Here is a 17,781-nt window from a genome sequence, read left to right on the forward strand (position 1 = left end):
ATTGAGGGAGAATATTGGCTGAGCTCATTCATTTGAATTCAGTGAGTTACACTGGATTCCAATAAGAGACAGGTTTTAAGGTCTGTAAGGAAAAAGTAACAACAGAACGAAATCCATCAAACCCCATCCTCAGTATACCTGTTGTATGTTAATCCTTCCCTTTTAATAAGGGAACTACAAACTTTTTACTGTCACTTCATAAAGCCTGCAGGGGAAGTGTTCTATAGATGAAAGATCTTAGCTGACATTTATAAACATGTACGCTGACGATACAAAATGCATTCAAAAAAAAATTCTACAAAAAACTCTAAAAACTGATTTTGATTTGTTCCAATTGACCGTGACATTGAACAATCGGCTCCATTTGACGTGTTTAATTTGAAAGCCTCTCTTTTAGGTCTCCATAGAGATCGACTGTATCTACAGTACTGTATGTCATTGTGAGACTGTGGCAGTTTTAAGGGTCTCTTGCCATTTCAAAACCTCTGACTACGGACAATTTTGATTTCAGTCGGTCAACTTTGACTTCACCAAGAACTACCTGGATCTGATCATCACCTACACGTCCATCATCATAATGCTCTCTCGCATCGATGACAAGAAGGCGCTGGTTGGCATGTTCAACTGCGCCCACGAGATGACCAACGGGAGCAGGTGAGACAAACAAGAAAAAACGCTTAACGGACGCTTAAGTGACTTCACAAACTGAGAACAAAGTCGTTTGGATGTGTTTTCCATTAGCCGAGCTCTCTTCATGACAGCGGCCAGTCAACAAAGGGTCAGAACTGCTGAGTGAAGCTTTCAAGCTACTGCAAACACTTAATTTAAGTGCTTTAATTAATGCAATTGTCACTCCACATCCGGCATTACGGCTAGTTTAATGGATCCTCATAATTAATTCGAATTTTAATTGCCACAGACATCAACAGCCCACCGCTAACCTTTCCGGAGGTGCCAAGTGGCATTCTGACATTTTGAAGTCTGCCCAATTAAAATTAGATTTATTTATACTCATCGAAAAACCCTAGATGCTTAACTCAAATTGAGACTTGCACACCACACACACAGCTAGCCCCTTGAGTGGGACTCCAGGATTTCAGGTAACCTAGAAACAAGGCAGTATAACATGTATACATGCCATCATATAAACTAGAACCAACTAGGAAAGTACACTGGTGGTAGGCAATGCTTTTCAGAACGTAAAGCTCCTAAGAGCTCCAATACTGCAACCTCACAATATGTAAGGTAACCTTTGACCTCCAAAATCTAATCAGTTCACCCATGAATCCAAGTGTAAGTATGCGCTAAATTTGCCAAAAATCCCTCAATGCATTCTTAAAATATGTTGCTCATAAGATTTGAGGTCAAAGTGAACTTGATTTTTGATCACCAGTTCATCCTCGAGTCCAAGTGTGAGTCAGTGCAAAATTTGACTAAAATCCCTCAAAGCGTTCTTGAGATGTTGCGTTTGTGAGGCATGAGGTCACAATGACCTTGACCTTTGATCTTTACTTCCCAAATCTAATCAGTTCATCCTTGAGTCAGGGTGGACATTTGTGCATTTTGAAGAAAATCCCTCAAAGCGTTCATGAGATATCGCGCGCACGAGAATGGCAGAAGCATGGACAACCCGAAAACAAAATCTATTATAAATCCTTTATCATCAGCATACTCACTGTATATAATGGAATGCTTTTCCTTCTGCTTGTCACGCGGATGAATCGCTCTCTGTAATGAATCCTACAGTGACCCATCCTACCCACGGCTTGGACAGATGTTCGTGGAGTACGAGCATCCTTGGAAGAAGCTCACGGAGGAGTTTGGCCCTCACACAAGGGTAAGCTCCATCTGTCATAGTTAATATGGATGGCACAATATTAAGATAAAACTAAAAATAATTGCACCAGAGCTTTTGAGCCTCTAGCATGTTTTTTTTTAAAGTAGGTTCTCCGAGGAACTTTCAGTTTGTGTTAAGTTTAAGTTTATTTATTTAAAAGGGACATTGCATATTAATAGACATTTACATGTAAATATACAGGATTGTAGCAAGTGCTAATTTGCATCCTTTGTCCCTTGATTGGTCGACACCAATCACATAAAACAAACATACGTGTGTACTCAGACAATAAAATAATAATAAAAACAGACAATCTAAAAGAAGAGAAAAAAAAAAAAAAAAAAAAAAAAAAAAAAAAAAACATGCAACCGACAGAACAAGTGAATGAAAACAATTATTCAAATAATGTTAAAAAATATTAAAAAAATAAAAAAATAAAATAAAAATCTATGATAGATTGTGTGAACAGTTTTGAGATTCCAGCAGCCATACTTTAAGACGTTTTTTAAAAGAGCCAAGAGTGGGAAGCTCACGTAGAGCAGCGGGTAGCGTGTTCCAGGTATGAGTTGCACGGTATGAAAATACAGCCTGTCCATAGGCACTTTTTCTAAAAGGAACAATACAGTCACCTCGAGAAGTTGCCCTGGTGGATCTACTTTCATTTTTTTGTATAAACATTTGCAATGGCGCTGGGGCGAGTCTGTTGAGAATTTTAAAAACCAGGGTGCAGTCTGCATACTTGATCATGTTTTGCCAACTCAGTAAATCGTGCTTCTTTAAGATATTGCAGTGGTGATAGGTTTTCGGTTTTTTATCTAAAATCTTAATGGCTTGTTTGTATACTGTTTCCACAGATGTTAACGTGGTCTTGCATGCCAATGCCCAGCTTGTCATGCAGTATGTCATATGAGGTATAATCATTGAATAAAAATATAGTTTTGCTGAATCAAATGGCATATTTTCTCTAATGTATCTGAAGTTGGATAAATTAAATTTCATTCTGTTTACTGTTTTTTTTACTTGTTGCTTAAAATTTAATTGTGAATCGATAACAACACCTAAATACTTGAATTCCTGGACCACTGTAAGTTTTTGGCCCTGTATCGATACCATGGAATCTGTATTTTTATCACAGGCCTTCTTTGAGAAAAACATGCAGACTGTTTTAGTTAGGTTAAGAACCAATTGGGAGCGCTCTAGATATTCTGAAACACTGTCCATTGCAGCTGTCAGTTTGTGAGCGGCTTGCTCTGTATTTTTTGCATGAACATAGATAACTGCGTCATCAGCATACAGTTGGCATTGCACATTAGATGGACAGATGTTTGGCATATCATTTATATAAATACTAAATAACAGTGGCCCTAATATTGATCCTTGAGGCACACCTAAGTTGTTCTCACAGGTATCAGATATTGTATTTTGCAATCTGACACACTGCTTTCGCTCCTCAAGATATGATCTCATCCATTGTGCAGTATGTGAAGAAATATTAAAAGCAGACAATTTTGCCATTAGTATCTCATGGTTGACAGTGTCAAACGCTTTTCTCAAGTCAAGAAACACTGCTCCAATGACCCCCCCTTTATCTATGCTTAATTTTATGTTCTCCACAAAATAACAAATGGCGGTTTCAGTTGAGTGGTGTTTTCTAAAGCCAAACTGCATTGGGTGGAGATAAAATGGGCTATTGTCAAGATGTGCCACAAGTTGCTCTATTATATGTTTCTCTATTATTTTGGAGACAACTGGAAGAATACTAATTGGCCTATAGTTACTTGTTTCTGTGGGTTCCCCAGCTTTATAGATCGGTGTGATTACAGAGCATTTCCAAGAGTTTGGAAAGACACCTTCTGTTATGGATTGATTTATAATGTTGGTGATTGGTTCAATGAGTGACTGTTTATGTTCCTTGTAAAAGACCGTATCCATACCAAATGCATCTTTGGCTCTAGAGTTTTTCAGTCTACAAATGATCCTATCAACATCCCCCTGTGATGCTGCATGTATTTCAAAAACAGGAGCACATGTGTTTACTGGAGATGTGGTAAAAGCTTGTCCTTTTCCGTCCTTTGTTAAATTTGTTACAGAATTTATAAAATAAGTATTAAAAGCTTCAGCCATTTGCTGTGGATCACTGATTACCTCATCATTATGTTTTAACTCTCTGATGACTCTATGTGATACTGTGTTTCCCATCAGTTTCTTTATACTAGTCCAGATTTCTTTGGTATTACCCTTTGCGTTACTTATTATGTTAATGAAGAAGCCTGCTTTTGCGTTTCTAATTTCTTTTGTTACTCTATTTCTAAGTGATGTAAAGATCTGCCGATCATGTGTTGTTTTAGTTTTGTATGCAGTCTTAAGTGCAAAATCACGCTGTTTCATTAGTGTCCAGATGGTGCTATTCAGCCAGGGCAAGTGTTTTTTCTGTGATTTTACATGTACCTTTTTTTGGAATTGACCTATTGTTTCTTGTATGGTTGTCATGAAGGTTTGGGAGTTTTCAGTTACTTTTTCATGACACAAATAATTTGACCAATTTATTTTAGCTAAGACTGCTTCCAAATTACTCATCTCACTCTTTGGTACCTTTAATTGTTCCGGGGCTTTACTAGAGGGGAGACCAAACCTTTTCTTTGTCAATTTTCTGGAAAAAAGAATACAATTATGGTCGGACAGCCCTGTGATCATATTATATGTTTTCCCAATCCGTTCACATTTGTTGCTAAAAATCAGGTCAATGCATGTCTCTGTAGTGTTGCTTATTCTAGTAGGCCCTTTGATTAGCTGAGTAAGGTCATGACGACTTGTTAATGATTTCAGCTTTTTACAATTTGACTTGTCCAACCAATTTACATTAAAATCCCCAAATAGAATGATCTCCTTCTTCCAATTACACTCTTTGAGAACAGCTTGTAGTTCATCATAAAAATTGTTAGAGGCAGAGGGGGGCCTATAGATTCCAATCAGCGTAATTTCCATGTGTGGTGATAGTATTACATTGAGACCAATACATTCCAGATTATTGGCGGATGACCATTCTATTTGTTTACATGTGAGACTTTCTTTGACGTAAAACATCACACCCCCTCCCCTACCCACAAGCCTATCTTTTCTGAAAATGTTGTATCCCGGTACAGTTAAACCTGCCATAGCACTATTTGCATGCAACCATGATTCTGTTATGCAAAGAAAGTCTAGGTTTGAGTCATTCAGTAAATGTTGAATTTGGTCGCATTTAGGCATAATGCTTCGGATATTTATATGTCCACCAAGCAGACCCTTCGGTTTTGCTTTTGGATCCCAGAGTACACGAGAGTGATTTAGTGTCTGGAAGAGTTTATACTTGCGATGCTTCATAAAAGCTCTGTTTCGAACTGTAGTCATTGCAGTGTCTTGAGGTTGAAGCCCGGCTGGCCGTGGTTGAAGTGTTAATTCTAGCACCCCCTTTGGACAAAAGCGGTAGTGTTGTTAAAACGACAGCTGTTGTTCCTGGGTGAATGACCCATGACAAAGGCATTGAGAAAAACTATATAAAAATAGCATTCTTTGTCTCGTTTGCTGTTGCATGTCATTTATGATCATCAGAGGAAAAATTAGACTGTTTCAGAAATATTTCAAACGTTTCTCGTAGCACCTTTTAGTACATTTTGGTGTTGCCATCTCTCTCACCTTTCTCCATCCCTCTCTCAGTCAGTGACGGCTGCCTTGCTGTCTCTGAAGATGGTGTACCCACGCAGGAACCTTCCAGCGGAGCAGTGGCGCAGCGCCCAGCTCCTCAGCCTGCTCAGTGCTCCAGCCACCATGCTGGAGCCGGCCTGCTGCGACACCGTGAGTCATCAGCACCTCTACTCACTGTGTTTATCTCTGACAGATGGAGAGAGAGAGAGGGAGAGAACGAGAGAGAGAGAGTGAGAGAGGGGGAGAGAGAGAGGGAGGGAGAGAGTGTGTGAGAGAGAGTGAGGAAGAGAGAGAGAGAAGGGGAGAGAGAGAGAGGGTGAGGAAGAGGGAGTGAGGAAGAGACAGAGAGAGTGAGAAATAGAGAGAGACAGAGAGAGAGAGAGAGAGAGAGAGAGAGAGAGAGAGAGAGAGAGAGAGAGAGAGGGAGGACGGTTGGGTCTAGCAATGGTAGATGGTGTCACAGTGAGAAATGTGCAGTAACATTTGCGTTGTGCAGAGAAAAAGTCCACTTAACATTAGCACCTCTGCTTTCCATTTTGAGGTGTAATTTAGAAAATGACTTGTTTCACTGTCTTGTGAGCAAAAACGGCCACTTATACCACCCTTTGTCTGAAAACCCTGTGTGTCTCTAACTATCCTCTAAAAACTATTCAATGTCTTTTATTTTTGGGAGTGGAACAACAGTAAATTAGCATAGAAAACACTGATAGCTACCACATACTTCTGATGGTAAACTGAGCTGAGTACATGCACATGTAAGGCTCTAGTGAATGTATCGGTTAATGAGCTTTTCTACCACAGATGGCGTGTGAATACCTGTCTATGGAGGTGATGGAGCGCTGGATCATTAGTAAGTTTTACTCGTTCCTGGTTCCCCCGATTTAAGACTTATGCACATTTCAGACACACTGACAAGTTGTACATATGCGGAAAAGCTGAACTACACACAGCAGTAGAACATATGGTGTAATATATTGCTACTTGTGAGAGAGAATCTGTCTTCAGAGACATTACCAGTTAACGATGTTCATAAATTACTATTGGCATGACAGGAGCACCATGTTGTCTAATTGATATTCCACATACCATTCAAGGTTCCATTTCAAACAGTTTCAATTTTGGTTTCACTGTGAATAATTTTAAATGTTAAAAAATAAAAAAATAAAATCTCAGTCCTCCAGATTATTTTAACCCAATGAATGACTATATAAACACAAGCAGAAGTGAGGTTCCTTTTTCCCACCAACGGTATCATAAATGCTGCTGGCTGTGCTACTTCGCAGTCGGCTTCCTGTTGTGCCACACCAGCCTGAACTCCCACCAGGCTTCTCTTGATCTGTGGAAGATGGGTCTGCGGAGCGGCCTCTACATCAACCTGGTCAGAGATGAGCTTCTCAACATACACAAGGTCTCTGAGGACCTGTTCGACAGCATCAAAGGGTTTGTGTTAGCTGCAGAGATACAGCACTCATTGATTACAGCAGAAGACTTATTCATATTTCTTCATGCGATTGTTGGAGGAGATCAATTTAATACAAGCCACAACATAGATTTTATGCTCATGTGAAGGAGGGTGTTAAGTTATCTTTATTTGTCAATTTACACTAGGCACATTGAAATTTGTTTTTTCGCACATCTCAAGTTACCACACTTCAGGAGGGGGTCAGAGCGCAGGGTCAGCCGTAGAACAGCGCCCCTGGAGCAGTTTGGGGTTAAGTGCCTTGCTCAAGGACTCAAAGGTAGAGATGGTGGGCACCGTATATGTAATACCAGCCACCATTAGTTTTACAAATAACACCCTCCTGTCCGGTGCCGGGAATCGAACCAGCGACCTCACGGTTACTGGTCGGTTACTCCCTCTGGAGTGTGGTGTGTCGAGAGGAGATGTGCGAAAAGACAACATTTCAATAGCCATTGACCAATAAAGCAACTTAACTTAAGCCATCTATGACTGCTTTATGTTTTGTACATTACCTCCTTTTGCACTTGTTTTTCAGGTATAGCAAGAGAGTTGCCGACATCAAGGAATGCCGTGAGCACGCTATACTCAACGGGTGAGACACATAGCATGCAACTAAGGAATATTTTTTACCGCTTTTGCTTCATAATTATTCATTGATGTGTATTTACTTTGAAATGCGGCATATAAACCATTTCACGTGTTTATTTCCAGTGGAGCTATACACAGAGAGAGGAGGCAGTTTCTCAGAGGCGCCATGAAGGAACTGTTTAAAGTTCTGGAGGATGAACCTGGACTTCTGGGTCCGAAGGTAAACAGACGTATCCAGTAATGAGCACAACAGCTGTGCTTGAGGAATTTCAATCATTTCATTACATTACTGCAGGTTATAAGCACACGCCTTGTGGAAAGAATTGGTATCTTTTGATGTGCAATCCGGCTTCCATCCCACATACATCTTTGGACTCTGGGGATTATTTTGACAGGCGGAGGGGGAATTCCCTTTGAACGACCCTGATGCGTTTCAAAGTAATCATGACTGTTTTTTTTTTCAAAAACGATTTTAGTTCAAACTCTTTTCCCTTACCATCTCTCTCTTCTGTCCCGTGTGCCGATCAAATTCCCCCCAGGCCTTGTTTGTGTTCATGGCTCTGTCATTCTCCCGTGACGAGATCCTGTGGCTCGTCAGACACTCTGAGAACATGCCAAAGATCAAGACGCCAGAGGACTACGTTGACAAGTACGTTATAAGCTCTGGAGGACGTTAACCAACCCTGCAAATCACTCTGTGTCATACTGTATAAGCGTTCAAAAAATGTATGGCAGCTGCTGGCAAGTTCTCCCCCCCCTCACCACAACTCCCTTCCTATGATGTGCATCAGCTAATTTTTTAAGCATAGCAGACAGCTATCCTAAAAAAGTTTGCATAAAATGTTTAACAATGGCTAATTTGTACACAATTCAAGGTAATAGAAAATGTATATGGCTGGTGTTCATTTGCTTTTTGGGTTTTCTTTATTTCTGTTTTCAGTCAGATTGCAGAGCTGTTGTTCTACATGGAGAAGTTACGAGGTCTGATGAAAAAGCACAACCACGTAGTCCAGCGCTACCACGTACAATACCTGGCACAGTTTGATGCCTTGGTTCTCAATGACACCATACAGGTAACGGTTGAGATTAGTACATGAATGTGTGTGTGTGTGTGTGTGTGTGTGTGTGTGTGTGTGTGTGTGTGTGTGTGTGCAAAAACATGTGTACCAAACAGTCTATAGGTTGCAAGCAACAGTTCAGTCCATTCTTTTTTCATCAACCGAGGTGCAGAAAGCCGAAAGCTAACAATATTTTTATTACTGAAAACATAATTTTTTTCACTTATCAAGACACCTTTATACATCATTTTCGATCCTCTTCAGAACATGTACGTGTGTCCAGAAGAGGAGTCGGTCCTCATGAGTTCATTGGTTTCAACTCTGTCTGCTCTGTCGGTCAAACAAGGTAATCACAGCACGGCATGGCCCATTATCCTACTGCAGCTTCTATGCACCCAGTACTGATCTATGTTTAAAATGCTCAGCGAGAACATGTATTTGAATGAAAGGATGGATTCAATTTTGTTCACTCTGCAGTGGAAAACAAAGAGGAGTTTGATTTTACAGCACTAAGGCTGGACTGGTTGAGATTACAGGTAGGTACAGTATATGTTTGTTGCAATATCTCATAGTATCTCAAAATATTCTGTTGCACTTGGTAAAACTTGGTAAATGCCTTCTGTTGTTAGGCCTACACAAGTGTGAGCAAGGCAAACCTCCCAATAAAGGAGTACCCCGACTTAGCCAAGGTGATGACCATGATTCAGTTTCACACCCGGATGGTGGACAGCCTGGAGGAACTTCTGCAGGAGACATCTGAGGTTTCCATCTTCTGGTCAGTGTTTTATTGTGTTCTGTTGTCTTCAATTTATTCAGTTTACTGCATAGTGTATTCCACATTGTAAAATGTTCCTCATATTGCACATTTCAGTTGATTAACTTTTTTTTTAACCGTTTGGTTTTGCCTGAACTTTTGCATCTAGAATCTATTTATTGGTATATATTACTTATTTCATTAAATCTTATTTTATTCTTTTGTACTTATTGCACCGTAGGTCGGAGAAAAACGTAATTTCGATTCCTCTCTGTACGTCTGGCACATATTGCAGAAATTGACAATGAAGTTGACATGACTTGATTTGTGTTCTCTTCTCCTGCAAGGTTGAATTCCCTGGTCTCTCAACTGTTTATCATATGTTTTCCAGTTTCTACCCACGCGTCTTTGAGAAAATGTTCATCCAGAGCAGTGAGGAGCAGACCATGAAGCGATACCTCATGGCCTTTCCCCTCGTCTGCTCTCACTTCAGCCAGTGTGGCCACCCGCTCTGCCCAGAAGAGGTCAGTCTTCAGTTATTTGCTGCCTGAGGTATAACAGTAAGAGTTATTTTCAAATTGCTTGAACACATTTGTCCATTCAGGAATTGATGTTCATAGAAGAAAAACGACAAATAATGAAAACATGCAATTGAAACTCTTCTGGAAACAAAAAGCAGAACAGGAATGGCATATAGAGTAGGGGGAGAAGATTTGATAGCTGATTGAACATTTGTACAAAGGAGTTTCAAAAAGTTGCATCAGAGCTTCATGATAATGCAATCAGCTGCAAATAGAAGTTTCCTTTTGTTCATCATAGTTAATCCAAATGAATTTGATGCATTTCAATGGCGTCTCTGTTCACTGTCTTGAAAAAAAATCTGGAAATTGAGTGAAACCAATGCAACTGTGTCAAAACATTTGAAAAATAAGTTTACTGTGTTTCAAGAAGGTCACGATGAAAATAAAGGGAATCCCAGGTTAATTAAAGGTGCTCAGAGGAACTTTCCGTTTGAATTAATTCTTGCATCCCCTTTGGACAAACGCGGTAGTGTTTTTACACTTCTTTGTGTCTCCAGACAGAGGCAATGGAGAAGAGGAGTCTGCGCCTGTGTGTGACCTTCCTGGAGCAGATAGCCAAGATGACCAGCAGTGTTGTGTTAGAGATATGTGCTGAGCAGTGCAACCTCCATGAACAGGTAAAATATATATTCAGTCTATTACATTTCTAAGCGAATTGTGGAGCGCGGATTAATTCTACCCAAAGTCCATATCCAAATATAATCAAACCATGCAGTCACAGCTTGCTTGGTATCAGTGGATTTTACCGGAGGCAACAGAGGACAGACTTGTGATTATTTTTTTTAACATAACGATAAGACAGATCTAAAACTCTGGAGTTGATTAATGTGCTGTTGTTTCCATAATCCCTCGAGGAAAATATGACGAGCGTGTTTACTTTTTCGAGTGCCTCCAACGTGAATGCAAAAAAAATAAAAAAATACATTGTTTGGCTTTGAGAATGTTACCCAATATCTGCTGGACTAAATTCTTCCTCCGTTTTGTCACTCTCTCTCTCTTTCTTCCCCCTTTTTCTACATTCACCTTTCACCACTTGATAACCCCCTCAGCTGCAGCCCAAGCACTGTGCGGAGGCCATCAGTGCAGCTCGCCACAGGAAGCAGAAGAAGCCCGTTCAAAGGAAAAGAGAGGTGGAGAAAGAGAAGCCGGGCGCTGAGAGTCTGAGGAAAGACCGGGCCGTCACCACCAAGTCAGCTTGTTTTTTATATGTTTCCCTTAACTTGTACCATCACTGTCTCTTCTTATATATCTCTCTCTCTCTCTCTCTCTTTGACCCTTTATTAGTTATACTAAACCGACGTTTAAAGCCTATGGATCCTGGTCTAAAACTAAGAGAAAAATATCCATTTTGTGGATTTGGGTTTCAAACAAGTGAATGTAATTTACACATCCCTGATTGTTTTTTGGAGACATGCAGCATTATCAGCAGCACTTATTCAATGTTGAATAATAATTCAGTTCAAGTTATGAATTAGGTCAAGGCAGTTCCATGTCGGTACTAGAATTATTTAAATATCCTCTGACATTTCCAAATGATTTCCTCTCACCACATGACACATTTCTTTCCTTTAGTTATCAAACAAGAACGGATCAAAATGCTCTTCCTTGTTTTGAACTTTATTAACTTTCAAGTTGAATCAGTCAGGGTTGACGTGTGCTGAAGAAAGCTATTTCAAAGTAATAATCAAAACGCCTCGGCCCATTAAAAACAACACTTTATTCTGGCAGCACTTTTTACATTGCCGTCTTCTTTGTTTTTGATCATAGTTACAGTTAGAAAGCTCACTTATGAATCCTGTCTCTCCCTGATCTCAAGTTTCCTCCCTGCCGACACGCTTTGGAGATGTTTTACCATTCTAAAACATGTTCATTGCCTTATTTGACTGAGAAAAAAGCACAATCATACAACAAGAGTCATTGTCTAAATATGTGTCCGCTAAAGATGACTCCCTTCTCTCTCTCTCTCTCTCTCTCTCTCTCTCTCTCTCTCTCTCTCTCTCTCTCTCTCTCTCTCTCTCTCTCTCACACTCTTTCTCCCTCTTCTCCTAGTGTGGACAAATTGCATCTGATGCTGACAGAGCTCTGCTCCACCTACGGCCTCTGCAGTGAATTTGTTGCGTTTGACCACATCGTTGTTCCCACAGAGTTCCTTCTTAGTCATCTGGAGGCCAGCCTGTCTGAGTAAGCTGGGTTGGGATGGGAGCGTTGTTATCATGTTGGTTTTGAATGAATGTGGGTGATGGAATGAGTGAATGAGTAAGGAAAGGGTTTTAAAAAGGGTCCCTAAGGTGACTTTCATGTATATTTTTTTCTCATGAGCTCTATAAAGCTGCATTCACACAAAAACAGGCGTAACATAACAGTTCACCTCTCTACGTGTTGTCCGGTTGGTCACTGGATGAGTCACTCCCACGCTGTGATTGGCTGCTGTAGTGTGACATAGGCAAGGCAATGCAAGTTTATTTCTATAGCATCTATGGCCATTCAAAGTGCTTTACAGGGGCATACAACACATTAAGATAATATGTTAGAATTGCATTTAAGAGATATTAAAACTGAGAAAATACATCAAGATTCAAGATTAAACAGTGATGTAGAATGGGTGCAATGAAAATGATGTGGCTGACAATATAGTTATTTTCTTTACAGCCTATGTAACTTGATTACTCTTTAATAGTTTCAAACTAGCTAAAGAATATTGAGGAATCTGTATTCACAAAACCAAATATTCACCTACATAGGGCATCACTTTCCCAAGTTTGGCAGGTTTCTACCACCGCACCTAAAACAGATGGGCTTTTTTCTAATGCATAAGAAAACCTGAGTGTAATGATTTTGTGTGAATGCACAAATGTGCTCCACAATTACACAGGAAATTGTTGATTGCCGATATAAACGTCCACTTTGGTTGTGAAAGGGACATATTGTTCATGTAGTCTCCTGTGCCAGGGCGTCAATGTGCTGCACAGTAGTACATCAGTATACTGAGATAATGGCATCATTTCACAGTTTTTATACAGGCTGATTCAACGTCCAAATTCATTGCTTGAATGCTGGCATACATACTGGTTAGTAGGCTGACCTCCAGGCTGAAAGAGGGCTGTAGCAATGTTAAAACACACTGACCAGGATGTGACAGAGCACTGGGACAACTCAAAAGCATCCCAAGCTGCATTTTCTCCCAATCCCCAAAAGTCATTCTGTCCAGTTTGGCACGGTGCCCTTCTGACAATTAGGGCAAGGCAAGGTTATTTATATAGCACAATTCAGACACAAGGCCATTCAAAGTGCTTTACAGGGGCAAATAATACATCAAGATTAGACATTGGAAATTGCATTTAAGAGATAGTAAAAACAAAGAAAATTCATCAAGATTAGACAATAAACATTTAGATTGCAATATAGAATGGCTGCAATGAAAATTACGTGACTGACAATATAGTTATTTACATAGTTATTACTCTTTCATAGTTTCAAACAAATTTTAAAATATTGGGGAATCTGTATTCACAAAACCGAATAGAATGTATTTCCAGGCAATCTTCGCCTGCATTAGACATCATGTAGGCCGATCACATCCCTGTCTGTTCGACTGAAGTCTCTTTCCCCAAATTCGATCCCATTTGTACGCTAAATGTATTAGGGAAACATTTGGTCCTTGTCTTTTTGCACAATGTGTACTCCATCACTATGATGAACTGTGCTTTTTACCATATGATTCCTCCATGTCAGGCTGTGTTGAACCCGCCTAAAAAATCTGAAAAAGAGATCCATCATGTCACCCCCTTGCTCTGTGTACTTTCAGTACTAACTGTTATTTAGATTAGGGGATTGGTACCGGGGCAACCTCCTGTTTTGTGTGTATATGCTCTGCTTAATCTCCCCGTCTCGAGCTGATGACTATCTCCCCCTGTCACCCTAATATTAGCGCCTTTAAGTAGCAGTATGGTCCCAGTCATTGGTCCTCCCATGGCCCAACAGTCCAGTCGAGAGAATAAAGGGCCCGGACGAAAAAATAAATAAATAGAATTTGAGAGTGAAGCCCTGGAGCAGTGAATGCGCTGACCTAATGACAGTATGTATGTACACAGTGCCATGGTGCCATGCCTCGTTTAACCCGTTTTCAAGGGTCCCATCTGTCTAGAGTCCCCACTCTCGGCCCCGGTGGTTAAGTGAAGTTGGTTAAACATGTTTTATCCAGGATCATCGTGAGAATGGCCAATTACAACCAGACCACCCAGGAGATAGCCCGGCCCTCGGACCTCCTGGCCGCGCTAAGAGCCTACACAGCCAGCCTGCACACCCTCTCCAGCTACGTCAACCTGGACGTCAGCCGCATGGTGAAGAACGTCCTACTGCAGCAAACGCAGCCACTCGACTCACGTGGGGCGCATACTATTACGACCGTCTACACAAACTGGTAATATATACAGTAGGCGTATCCATCTATCTATAGTATGACGCAAGCAAGTGTCCATTCAAGGCGAGACATGATGGAACCTTGCCAGTTGATTACTTACATTCAAATGATTATTATTTGTGTTCAAAATATTTTCAGAAATGTTAGAGTAATTATGCACATTTGGCCATATCTAACTATTCATGCGTGGACTTGAAAAAAAAAATATTTTGGATAAGGCCAAAGTTACAATATTTTTTTTTCATTTTGATAACATATAAGGATCCAAAAAATTTCTGAACAGATTTTGGATACAGTCTTTTTTTAAATGTTATAAAAATAAATAAAAGCACTATGTACAGGTCCGTCAGTATAAACATTCAGAATAAATGCATGGCAGCACACAGAAGAACATCCCCTGAATTTATCTCCCTCTTGTCTTTCTGCACTTCAGGTTCCTGGAGAGTCTCTTGCGTCAGGCCAGCAACTCCCTCATCGTTCACTGTCCCACAATGCACTGCTTCGTCAACCAGACCACTGACAACGACCCCAGTTTCAGAGCAGAGGAGTTTTCAGACATATCAGGTCAGCCCCAGAGCTTGATTACAGTCATTTAATCCATCAATTTGTGAACGTTAAAGGTGGAGTCAGCGATTCTGGAGAATGCTTGTTGTCATAATCAGTGAATATCTCCCCACTATCGATCCTACTACCTGTCCCAGCTGTGTTTGAGCTGAAAAAAAGTGTTGTCCAGTGTTCTTCCACAGCCTAGGCTCTGTAAACAGGCAATTTGCTAGCTACAGTGGGCCCCCTTTGTTTACATACACGTCATATTATTGACATGCAGAGTAGCCATAGCAACAACTGTCCTCTACTACTATTGGTGGACACTCATTTCCGGTATTTAAGCTTCTGCTTCATTACAGAGCATTTTAATCATTTGGGTGTAAACTGAAAAAAGTTAGCCAAAAAACAATCTTGCTGAAGTTTTGAACTTATTTTTTTCTGTGCTGAGGCTACAGGAAAAGCGTGCAAAAGGCATGATCAATATGAAGGAATTTCTTTCCTACATTTTAACATATTGCAGAAGGTTGGATAGGAGGTGTTTTTACACACAATTTACAGATCTGGTTCACTCCCTTGACAACACACACACAGAGGAACAATTACTGCTTGAGAAGATGTGGAGTAGTAGTGTTTTCTCTCGCGCTGCCTATCATGCAAATGACTCTGACATTGCCTGGATACAATATTGCTCATCATCTCCCCCGCTGTTCTGTGCCTGCCTCACAACAATTCATCACTTTCCTCTCCTCCACCTCCACACATCCTCTCCGTACTACTCCATACCTTAAAGCAATGGAGCAACTGACCTCCTTATGAATGTGTTATGGCTATATTCACTCCACTACAGACCTTGGCAGTATAGGTAAACACGCATAAACAGCATACACATTAACACACACTTACAGTCAAGAGATGTATTCATAAGGCATGCACACACAAGGGTACCTTTGGAGGCCACTGCACTTCAATAGACGCCCCCTCACAATGTCATCATCGTTGTCTATATTTACTCCGTAGTGAGGTATCTGCCTCTGCCTGACAGTTACTCACTCGCCAAGCCATTAACCACCTCCGAGTTTCACCGCACACGTCCTTATCTGTCCACACTGAGATGTTGAGCTGAGGGAAAGGTCTAATAGCTGCATTTCTCCCCCTCATTGATTCAGCTACACACAGATCAAATTAAAGATGAAGTCAGGGGTTCTGGAGAAAGCTTCATGTCAAAATCACTTTTTGTCAAAATCTTTAACAATCTCCCCACGATCTGCTACCTGTCTGTACTGTGTTTGTGCAAGAAAAAAAACCAACCCAGTGTTAATACACAGCCTAGGCTCTGTAAACGGGCTTGTTGCTATAGCTACGGTGGCCACCCTTTGATACCATTTGTTTATATACCAGTTTACAGAGCCTAGGCCGTGAATTAACACCAATTTTCTTTCAGTGCATGTGAACACTGTACAGACAGGTGATCGTGAGGAGTTATTCACTGATTTTGAAAAAAATAGATTTTGTCAACAAGCGTTCTCCAGAATTACTGACTGCACCTTTAAATCTGTATCCTTTATTGATCCTTGATCTCATTCCTCTCACCTTCTGAACAGAGCTACAGGCCCTGGCGGAGTTAATCGGTCCCTACGGCCTGAAGTTTCTGAGTGACAACTTGATGTGGCACATCACCTCTCAAGTCGGCGAACTGAAGGTTTGTCTAAAGGATGTATCAGTGATTTATTGAGTTACTACGAGGAAAACAGCTCATTACTCAAAGCGAAGAGAGTGTACCAGCCGACAGAGACCGACAGCAATAACATAAGAGGCAGTGTAGTTAAAAAAATAAGGCATTATCTTTACCAGATTTCTTTTTAAGAATATACATTTATTTTAAGTAGCAGGGGAGGATCAGGGGAGTTGAGGCGATGTCTGAATCTTATGTTTAAAACCACAACCGACATCTACGTGGTATACCTTTAAATCTATGTGCAAGTATAAAAATGTTTCCTTAAAGGTGCTCCAAGGAACTTAAAGTCTGTGTTAATTCTTGATCCCCCGTTGGACAAAGGCAGTAGTTTTTTTCTTACCCAGCCAGGTAAGTTCCTGGGTGAGTGTACTCATGACTAAGGCATTAAGAAAAACTATATAAAAATAGCATTCTTTGCACTGATGGTCTCGCTTGCTGTTACGCATAACTTTTGATCATCAGAGGAAATTACACTTTTTCAGAAATATTTAGAAGTTCCTCGTAGCACCTTTAAAGATACATTCTAGTGAAGTCAATTATAATACATTTAAACAATTCCTCATTTTGTATGGAATTGTGTACATAGGGGCCATTTTGTGTGCTTCAAAGTTATTGCTTCAAACTCCTAACAATCTCATTTTAAAACTGTTGATCCTCACACACAAGAAACCATTAAGTGCTGCTGTAACTGTGCCAGGCTTCCCAAAATGCAACACCTTTGATTGAAGCCGCAGCTCTGAACTTTTTACCTCGAGAGACATCTGTCATAACTGTGACCTGTCTCTATTATAACTCCCACCTGAAGGCGGATTCATCACTTATATTTCACTTCTATCTCCTGTGTTAGAAACTGGTGATTGAGAATATGGACATCCTGGTACAGATGAAGAACAACTTTGATAAGCCCGAGGAAATGGCCGTTCTGAAAAAGAGGCTGACAGGTGAGAAGTGGCCGGGGAGAATGTGGGAGGTAGGAGATAAGGTGAAGAAATGTTAAGGGAGACGTTAAGGGGTTTGAAGGGAAATGAAATGAAAGAGCAAAGTAATGAGACAACAGAGAAAATAGTATGAAATGTATGACATGAAAGCAAATTAAATTCCATGTCTTTCCAGCGG

The 17,781-nt window shown here is 40.5% G+C and overlaps 1 protein-coding gene across 1 annotated transcript in view; it reads left to right on the plus strand.

Moving 5' to 3' along the window:
• nckap1l (NCK associated protein 1 like) overlaps positions 1–17,781 on the plus strand; it is a 28,731-nt gene that overhangs the window by 4,269 nt on the left and 6,681 nt on the right. The window contains exons 5-24 of the mRNA XM_080026197.1: positions 512–654; positions 1,747–1,837; positions 5,534–5,671; positions 6,323–6,371; positions 6,805–6,961; positions 7,519–7,575; positions 7,695–7,791; positions 8,111–8,220; positions 8,512–8,644; positions 8,894–8,975; positions 9,107–9,165; positions 9,259–9,404; positions 9,775–9,907; positions 10,462–10,581; positions 11,014–11,153; positions 12,014–12,145; positions 14,166–14,384; positions 14,818–14,948; positions 16,532–16,629; positions 17,513–17,606. Of these exons, the coding sequence (XP_079882323.1) occupies positions 512–654; positions 1,747–1,837; positions 5,534–5,671; positions 6,323–6,371; positions 6,805–6,961; positions 7,519–7,575; positions 7,695–7,791; positions 8,111–8,220; positions 8,512–8,644; positions 8,894–8,975; positions 9,107–9,165; positions 9,259–9,404; positions 9,775–9,907; positions 10,462–10,581; positions 11,014–11,153; positions 12,014–12,145; positions 14,166–14,384; positions 14,818–14,948; positions 16,532–16,629; positions 17,513–17,606 (2,329 nt within the window). The remainder of the gene's footprint in view (positions 1–511; positions 655–1,746; positions 1,838–5,533; positions 5,672–6,322; positions 6,372–6,804; positions 6,962–7,518; positions 7,576–7,694; positions 7,792–8,110; positions 8,221–8,511; positions 8,645–8,893; positions 8,976–9,106; positions 9,166–9,258; positions 9,405–9,774; positions 9,908–10,461; positions 10,582–11,013; positions 11,154–12,013; positions 12,146–14,165; positions 14,385–14,817; positions 14,949–16,531; positions 16,630–17,512; positions 17,607–17,781) is intronic.

Source organism: Ammodytes marinus, assembly GCF_949987685.1.
Source record: "Ammodytes marinus genome assembly, chromosome: 4".
Classification (NCBI taxonomy): Eukaryota; Metazoa; Chordata; class Actinopteri; order Uranoscopiformes; family Ammodytidae; genus Ammodytes; species Ammodytes marinus.